The sequence below is a fragment of the Asparagus officinalis genome, chromosome 2 (genome assembly GCF_001876935.1).
Source record: "Asparagus officinalis chromosome 2, Aspof.V1, whole genome shotgun sequence".
NCBI classification, from domain to species: Eukaryota; Viridiplantae; Streptophyta; class Magnoliopsida; order Asparagales; family Asparagaceae; genus Asparagus; species Asparagus officinalis.
Genome location: NC_033795.1, coordinates 11,363,895 through 11,373,454, shown reverse-complemented (window position 1 = coordinate 11,373,454; position 9,560 = coordinate 11,363,895). Strand labels below are relative to the sequence as shown.

Here is a 9,560-nt window from a genome sequence, read left to right as displayed (position 1 = left end):
CCGCCATGGCCGCCGTCGGTGGCGGAGGCTGAGCCCTTACTGCTGCTTCTTCTTCTACAAGTGATGAAGAGTCCATTGCTCAATGAGGATTTTTGAGGCAATTTCAAGCCTTTTAGGTTTTCTAAGGGCCTGTTTGGATTCGTAGGGGGTGAAGGGAAGTTAAGGGAAACTGAGTGAAGATTTTGCTAGGGTTTAGAAATGGGGAATTTGAGACGATCGCAAGATTGCGGGAAACTGAGCGTAGCGATTGGGATCGGGTTCGGGTTGCCTTTTATGTTTCCGGGTCAAACTTGACTTTAAATATTCGACCCGAATTGTTTTTTGCTTTTTTTTCTTTTTTTTTTCCTCTTTTTTCCCCTTCTTCTTCTTTTGGGTTAAAGTTGGATGCGTATTTCTCGGAAGTAATTTGGATTTCGGAATTACCGACGTGAAATATCTACAATACTTCAATTTCGTATAGGATCCTCTCAAAATAAGTTTTAAATTATATTATTTTTTATAACCGATCGTTAGAATCATATTGAAATCTCTCAACCATCCGAATGATCTACTGTATATAAATTATATAATATTTTTTTAAGACCTCAAATATTAATAGTTCAATTTATGCTCCAACATGTTTTTTCCCCTCTTTATGAGGGAACTTCCCCGTAAACCTTCGGACCACCCAACCCCCGGCCATGGACAATGGACACTCCGAACGCATCATCGCGGGGTATTTTAAAAAATTAATTTCCTATGGTGTCCCAAGAAAATCGAATATGAGGAATATTACTCATACGCATCTTATCAACTCCATTGGACCCTCTTGGATATGCCCCAAATGTTTTAAGATGTCTTAAGTTACACTTTAACTGAAATTTTGTGCAAATTTGCTATTGCAATGTCGTAAAATCATACTTATTGATCAGAAAAAATAACACTAGAGACACACCCCCAGGCACACCCCCAACCACAATCCCCACCTGCTACAGTACAGGGGGTCCCACCTGAGATTTTTTAAAAAATCTCAGGTGGGGACCCCCTGCACTGTAGCAGGTGGGGGTATTGTGGTTGGGGATGTGCCTGGGGGTGTGCCCCTAGTGCTCCTCGATCAGAAATATGCATTTATAACAAAAACAACATTTCGTTCAATAAAATAGCAACAACAATAACAATATAACAACAGTGGAAGTAATAATAAAATAACAACTAATAATACGCTCGCTTAAATTGCTTAGGAAGCAACATGAAAACAAATACGAAATAAAATGATTTTTTCCCCCTCAAATTACTCACTTCAAAAATGGGAATATATTGGTTTGTTCATATATCACATATTCAATATCACTGAATCGCCATAAAAGCATCCTATATCTAATCATTAACGATCAGCAAACTAGAAAATTTTAGGAGCTTCTGCCAATACAATTTACAGCTTAGGAACCTCTTTGGACTGAATATGCGTAGAGGTGAACCAGACAAAACAAGGTTTTTATAGAACTAAACCAAGACACATTGAGGAAAAAGATTTTGGCGGTTGTATGATTTTTCTTCTTCCCACAATTTGATTCAGATGCCAACGTCAGCAGAGCAACGACCAACTAAATGATGAAACTCAAATATCTACACGAACACAAAACTACTATAACAGTTGTCATTCAAGCTGCAAAAAACCCCAATTTTGAACGGTCTTTACAAATTTTATTGCTCCATCAAAAAAGCTCAGTTTGGATGATACAAGGTAAATTCATCAACAAAAACTAAAAAACTAATTGCGTTTATTAATAGTATCCAGCATCAACCTCATTAACCAGCATCCCCATGAAAAATGTTCCAATGAAGCATTACGGAGAAACAAAATAAAATCTGTTTTCCACAAAGTTAAGCTATTTATGCTCATATTCTCTCCACAGTTTGACATAAGACCCCTTCAAAGAAGAGAGGAAGAACAAAAACTTCAACCGCTTTCACTCATTTCTTCAATTTCGTTGAGTTATCCAAGGCCAAGTCCTGCAGGTTCAGTAACAGCTCGTCCGAGTTTAGGAAAACCTTGTTGGCTGAATTTGAAATTGTGTGAGCAACTTCTCTAGCAGCCTCAATCTGCCTCAGTACGAGGAAAGCAGGATTCTTTGCAATTGCTTGACCTATCAGTTGAGCACTCGTTGCCTCCCCCTATAAATGAGAAAGATGAAGCCAAGATTATTATTCTGAAAGGAAAAAGAAAAACAAAGAAAGAGAGGGATTTATCAATCTTAAAGTTTCTTCCATTTCACCAACTAAATTGTGATGAGGATTGGAGTCAAAATTATATGTTCTAACAAATCTAAGCAGGTTGAGCGCTGTTTTTCACTGGTCAAAACCAAGGCCATCTTTTTTCTTATAGAATTTCTCTAAAATTGCATGCATGATGGGATTTGAACATGTACTGATCTGATATCATCTTAAAATCTCTCACTCTGCATCGAAACTCTGCAGTTATGAGGAGAATTGAAGATTATAGCTTATACTCTAACAAAAACTGTAAATATTTCGTTAATATCCCCATAAGCTTGAGCATGGTACAGGGGTTTAGAAGAATGTAACTGGGATATTACTGAACAATAATCAATTCATGGAAACTGGACTATGGCACAATGAATGAACATCACCAAGAAAAAAGATATATGTTTATGATACAGTTTTATTGCCACTAGATAAATGCTATAAGAAAATCTGAGTTGATAAATGTGACAAAATATTATGCAAATTACTCTCACCTGAGCTCGGATAATAGCACTTTTCTTATCCTGCTCTGCCTTCTCCACAATAAACTTGGCCCGCTCAGCATCTTGTGCTGCCACTTGTTTAGCTTCAATTGCATGAGTGAACTCCTTCCCAAAGCTCAAGGTTGTAATGGAGACATCATCTAATGCGATGTTGAAGTTCCTAGCCCTCTCAGTCAATATTTTCCGGATTTCCCTACTCACAGTCTGCACAATCAGCACTGGTCCTTCAAATTATTTCCATAGACAGCAATCATTTTTTAATTTATAATAAATAATATCAATAAGGGTACTTTAACTGCTATGATATGAAGGGCTTAGGGATGCTATTACAACACAAATATATGGTGCCAGACACAGTAACCCGCTAAAATCCAAACACACTGTAAAATGTAGCAATGTTGGCAAAATACATGTCAACGTTGAAAATACACGCTATCATGTAACTTGATATCCTGCGTTGTGTAAACTTAGCAAACCTTAACTGTCATGTAACATTTTGAAATAGCTCAGACACGTAATGCTCCATTATACAATATAACATACACTAATTTCAATGTAATGAGCATTGTTTCAATATAACATAATATTTTACTATAACTTACAGTAATAGTTTAAGAATATTTTTTTGTTTACTTCGTTTAAGAGTCGACGTAGTCAAGTATTTACTTTTGGATTTGTTAACCCTTGATGACTATTTATTGTTAGCTATTGATATTTGGTGACATTTTTATGCTTGTGATTGTGAATTTATGATTTGTAAAGAACAAAGTGAATGTGAAATTACGAATGAGATATGTAAATTTGTGATGATATATCTGAACATTTATGTTGGTATGTGGTAGTAAATTAGTAAAGGCTGTATTATATTTTATAATTTTTTAAAAAATAATTTTTATATTTCAAAATTATTTTCCTTTTTACTGAAATTATTGTAGTCGTTTTTAGCATTTGTAAATTGAATAAACATATAACTTATGACACCTGTTATGCTATGTGCGCTTTAAACTATCAAGAGATCGAGCAGTACATATATGTTATTGTTATTTTTCAGCATTAGTATGTGTATATTATATGCCTTGTTAATCATAATTATTAACTATTAACTAGTGTTGGTTAGATGGTTTTAACTTTTGTTCTTATTGACTAAGGTTCAATCCCTTGTGACAACATCTTTTTTATCAAAACATATATTTTATTTTCACTAAAACAAGCCCTTTCACGTGAAACTGCTATGCTAGGTTCGCCTGATTCAAACATTAATTGGTTGGTTCACCTGATTTTGTTTATAATATCCCGTCTTTCTTGATATTGAACTATATACGTCCCAATTCCGACTGAACCAAGCATATCGGCCACTTTGGTCCAACTCTAACAACAACGGTTCGGCTATTTCATAAAGAACCCACAACAGTAAATTGATATATAAAACAATTATCTTCTATCAGAGGGAGAAACAAATATCACATCATGCATCTCTTTGAGATGAATAAAAGTTTATACAATGAATAGTGTCAGACATGTTTCGACATAGATATTTTAAACAAGGCAGAAACATCAATCTTTGGGAGGGACAAGTCCCTGCATAATTGCATTTCATAAGTTAAATGTTTCAAGAATGATTTTCACTTAAGCATACCTCTCTTTGTGTGATCAGCTGACTGGCATTGTATTGGGCAACCACAGCTTTCAGAGTTTCATGGATAATTGATGGCAGAACCCTCTCATTGTAGTTCTCACCAAGAGTCCGATATATTGTGGGCAATTGATCAGGCAAGGGGCGGGTAAGAACTCGAAGCCCAATTTTAACCTGCAATTGAAAAGATTAGTCTACATAATTGTATGCCACTTTAAATAAGTTGACAGGAAAGAGAATTACTGAGGAAAATTAAGAAAGGACTGCTGGAAAAACCTTAATGAAAGCATGTTATGTTGATAATAATATACTCAACGAACACATGTTTTATATGAATAAGAAAGATAAAATTGTTTTACTGGTGTAAACTAAGGTGCATGGCATCTAATTCTTCGCAAAATAAAATGAGAGAGCAGGGTGAGAAACATCTAACATCTGGGCTTGACCCCTATTTAGCATGCTTCATGGGTGTTAAGCCTGCTTTATATCTCTCACTGTTCATTCAGTACAAGAATATGAAGACTTGTCCAGCATATTAAGAGTTATTTCTTATGGGATTAAAACTCATATGTTGTTGCTCAAAAGGGTATTCCTTCATCTCCTTCCTCTCTCTATCACCACTCACAGGTCATAATTGTAGTGCAACGGCCAGCAATGACTCTCATATTCAGCATGGAGATGAATTCATATGTAATAATGAATAGGGATCTGAATGATCGGTCATAATTTCAAATTCTTAGCCTTTCACTTTCATCTATTATTTCTTTTCAATGCTAAGCAATGTCGTAATAATGCACATCAAACTGGACCTCCAAGTCATACATCAAGCTTTTAGGATTCAAAAAGTTGAAGTACCTAAAACATGTATTAGAGTTCCGAAGCATTGTGTCTAGTTGCTTAGTGCAGAGAACCAGATACACTCCTCTCTTGAAGCAATCCTATTTCAATAGATCATTATACTCATTTAAACTGAGTGCTACATCTCATCATTAGAAACTTCTCTCCGTAACAATTATATTTCATCTGTCTCCATTATTAAAGGAGTCCTTTAGCAATTTATAAATGCACTTTCATCATTGTCAGTTCCTCTACAGTAATTGTTGTTTGTTGATCATAAAGTACCTTTACTCCCAGTGGTTGTTTGTTCATAACAAAGTGCACATTGTATCGCACATTAATCGAGTGATGAGGAGTTCTCATACAAAGGATTGTTTTCTTCACTTCTTTAGCAGGCGGTACTTATTAGTATTACTGCTGTGAAAACCTTAAGAAGTTAGAGATAACAGATGATAATTTCATAGGAAGTTAGGAACAGCCTCTCTCAGAGTTTGTTGCGGGAGAAAGTCTCAATACCTATGACTTTAGTTTCTTTAGACAACTATCTGGAGTAAATCTTAGAATCAGAACTTGCACTGCCTATGTCAGCTGTTTCTTATGTACTCTCGGGGAGGAATTAGTAAACACTGCCTTGGGACAGCCACAAAGGAAACAGTTAAAGTGACATGCACTTTCTCCCAAAGGAGAAACCAATCTAACAAAGATAAAATAAGAGCAGCATGAACAAACATAATAAAAAACATAAGCGCAGCATGAACAAACATAATAAAAAACATAAGTGCAGCATGAAATCATAGTCCATAACTAAATGCACATAACGTTATCAAGACTGATAATTTAATTTTACACATTAACAAGTAGCAATATTAGATAACTTTGAATAAATTGAATATAAAGAACTAAGTACTTAAAGTTATTTTCTGACTATTTTCGCAAAATTTTGGATAGCGGGTTTCTTTCGACAAATCCAGATAATAAGCTGAAAGTATTGGTGAACAACATATACTTAACGGACTCATAAGTTAATAGTACTCAAGTTCATTGATAATGAGAAAGAAGAGCTACCATTTGTAGATCACGGCTTCCAGAAGTGCTCTCCACAAGATGCGGTCGGGCACGAACATCATAAATAATAGGCCTCTCGAACCAAGGAATAATTAAATGAGTTCCCTCAGGATAAACCTGCATAAGCGTTTTCCTCATTTCATTTAGTTAAACTCATGCCATCAATGTGTTTTTCCAGTATGGAAAAGGGGAAAATACATAAAACTTGCAAGAAGACAGGACATAAACTTCAAGTAAAAACCGACAAGAAATATACTTTGAATTATATAGTCCGTGGTTTTGAGTATTAATACTATGTTTCAAGTTATCATGGTTCTCCAAGTAACTGCACCAAATATCATGAATAAAACCCATGAGTACATATTAAGATGAAAACTGGCCTCACAATGATATTCACGATAAAGTTGGAACGCCCTGATCCTGTGTAGGTATTAGTAACAGAATCTTCAATCTATTTTCATGAACTTCGAAAAAATATTATGTCCAGAAGGATGAGAATGAAGAAAGGGGCGTTGCAAGTAAATGGAGGAATGGAGGGTAGAAAATCAAATTTTAGGTGTAAAATATCAACCCAAATGGAGAAGATGGATGGAACAAAATTGAATTGTATCCATGGAAAATATAAATTGATTTAACTGACTAAAAAATACTCTATGCATCAAAAAATGAACTGCCCTGAGTAATAAAGAGATAAAAGACTGCCCTAAACAGAACACTGTAAAATAAGAATTTGACCAATATTTTCATCAGCTTTGTACCAAACAATATTAGCTTTGTAGAATGCTCTAAATAAGGAGGCTCTATCAAAAGATCCAGATTTTTATGAACAGGAACTAGCCACCTTATGTCAACTCTCTCAGCTAGTGTCAAATTTCTAGTAGAAGAAAAGAAACCATCACATCATTAAACCAAAAAGCAGCCTCAAAAATTTATGTAGAAGAATGAAGTCTTAGAGGAAGGAGTGTGATAGGATATAAGAAAGGGCATTCAATAACAATTGACAATATAAAGCTTGAAAAACCAAATAGAAGACTTTCTCTAAAAATAAGAAAGGACGAAAACGGAATTCAGAACAAGCGTCAGCACTCATGACCATGTTTCCTTATGCTCCCTTGTCTACATGTACATGCTCATCAGTCTGTTTTGAAACTCTCTTTATTTGATTCAGAGGGTTCTCACAAAGCTGATCAGCAAAGACTCTTCACTGTTAGCAACGGCACTTTAAAATTGTTTTTACCTAGCCCACTTTCCCAAAATATTGTCAACTAGAAACAATGGTTAAGGTTGAGAAAATGAAGAGGAAAAAAAGGCTGGCCATGGTTTCCTGATGTCAAAATTTCATTAATGATGCCAATATCTGACCGAGACTACTATGATTAAGAAAATAATCAATGATATAAAGTCTTGAGAAATAGTCAGCAGCTACCTTATCAATCTCTTCAGTAAAAGAAAGAAAAAGGGTAGACCAGAAAATGACAATGATAATTTATCAAGCCTTCATAATCAACCTATTGCAGACATTCAGTTTAAAAAAGCAAGTAAACTTCTACTTTTTTATACTCTCTTCGTAACTATCTTATCAAGTACGAAAGTTAATTCCACATCCTTACACAACAAAGTCGATTAGATCGAGTGCAGACCACTTGAACCTCTTTTATATATTGTTCCTTTATTTCACCCTAGTAATAACTATCATCATAGTAGGAAAATGAAGCACCGTCTTCCATGGTAGTCACCAACCCTGATGGGTAAAAATTTTATGCGTTCCATCTCATAAAAGAAAAAAGATTCTCATGAACATAATGGAAAAACAATAATACTTCCTAAAAATGGAAAATTGAGGCAAAACAGAAATTATGCATCTTGCAGCTGATAATGCGTCATGAGAGTGTTGTGAAGGCTTATTTCTTTTAGCCAAAGTGGCTTTTTAAGTTAGTTTTTTTTTCATATCTACTTGTTTGGTAAAATACCAAATAAGTTAGCTTATAAGCCCCATTTAAAAGACTGGGATAATGGCAAAAAAATAAAAATAAAAAGTTTGTGCCACCTTCTATTATGAGCTATGCACATAATAGCATCAGCAAATGTACTACTATAAACAAATGCAACTAATGCAAGCTCCTATTTCTCTCCTAAATCGCAACGCCTACACAAATTCCTGCAGATCTAGCAATCAAACATCGATTAAACCTAATTTACTTGACATAAGTCAAACATAGAGGCAGTGACATCACTAAATCAAACATCATATTTACACAATTGCGGAATAATCGAAGGGAATCAATTAATTATACCTTTTCTTTTATTCCATCAAGGCGATTGAAAACAATAGCTCGATGACCACCATCGACATTATAAAGACTGTTGAGAGCAGCGTAAACAGCTCCGCCTCCGATCAGAGCGACCTTGATCAGCGTCCCCACTGCTCCAGCGCCGCCTGGGACATTAGGGACCTTGGCGTTCTTAAAGTTCATATCTTTCTTCAATTTTCCTGAAACCCTAGAAATTTTTAGGGAGGCGCTGTCAAAGGCGAGGTTTTGGGGGTTTTGGGCTAAAAAGGGTAATGAGGACTGCTGGTCTTAATTGGGGAAAAAGAAAGGATTTTGAACGGTTGGATTTAAACGGTTTAAGGGAGCTTTTGATCCAACGGTTCATAGATAACGAGTGAGTGGACTATGCAATTTGGAAGCTTAAAGCTCGAGGCACTTGCGACTTGGGCTATAAGGTTGCCGGACAAATTTTCAAATTAACCTGTTTTGTGTCTTAATCTCAAAAAAAATCTGTTTCAAACTTAATTTAAAAAACCGACCCAGTTAGGCTGAATCTGGGTCGATTTTTGAAAAAAAAAGTTCTTAGACTTCACGGGAGTTGAAGTCTCGTGTCGTAACTTCAACTCCCGTGAAGTCTGGGAACTTTTTTTTCAAAAACCGACCCAATTTCAGCCCAACTAGGTCGGTTTTTAAATTAAGTTTGAAACAGATCGATTTTTGGGATTTTTTGGCAAAGAAGTTTGTTTTGAAAATTTGTCCTAAGGTTGCCGAATAGGACGCCGACATTAATTGGATTGAACGGATTAAATTAATGAAATTAAATAAGTTTCGTCGGTTTGATTCGATTTTTAAATTTTATTAAGATCGATTTTATTTTTAGAACTTTTAATCTTAATTACCCTAATGGAACTCTATCTTGATAATCCAGATTTGCTCCTTTTTTTTAGTTATTGGTCTATAAAAATGTTTTTTGTTATTGTCAATATTTTTCCCTTATTTCATTGTTAA

The 9,560-nt window shown here is 35.1% G+C and overlaps 1 protein-coding gene across 1 annotated transcript; it reads right to left on the bottom strand.

The window, feature by feature from the left end:
• Window positions 1,729–8,848, bottom strand: LOC109830258 (prohibitin-1, mitochondrial-like). The gene is made up of 5 exons (XM_020397472.1): window positions 8,577–8,848; window positions 6,283–6,399; window positions 4,384–4,554; window positions 2,739–2,951; window positions 1,729–2,154 (listed from the first exon to the last, which is right to left on the bottom strand). The coding sequence occupies exons 1-5, from the start codon at window positions 8,754–8,756 to the stop codon at window positions 1,954–1,956; spliced, it is 882 nt and encodes a 293-aa protein (XP_020253061.1). The 5' UTR covers window positions 8,757–8,848; the 3' UTR covers window positions 1,729–1,953.

Excerpts from the sequence above, each read along its gene's own strand:
- LOC109830258 (XM_020397472.1), bottom strand. The coding sequence starts at position 8,756 with ATGAACTTTAAGAACGCCAAGGTCCCTAATGTCCCAGGCGGCGCTGGA. Across the intron at positions 6,400-8,576 it reads TTGATGGAATAAAAGAAAAG|GTTTATCCTGAGGGAACTCA; the intron begins GTATAATTAATT and ends ACGCTTATGCAG. Across the intron at positions 4,555-6,282 it reads GAAGCCGTGATCTACAAATG|GTTAAAATTGGGCTTCGAGT; the intron begins GTAGCTCTTCTT and ends TTTCAATTGCAG.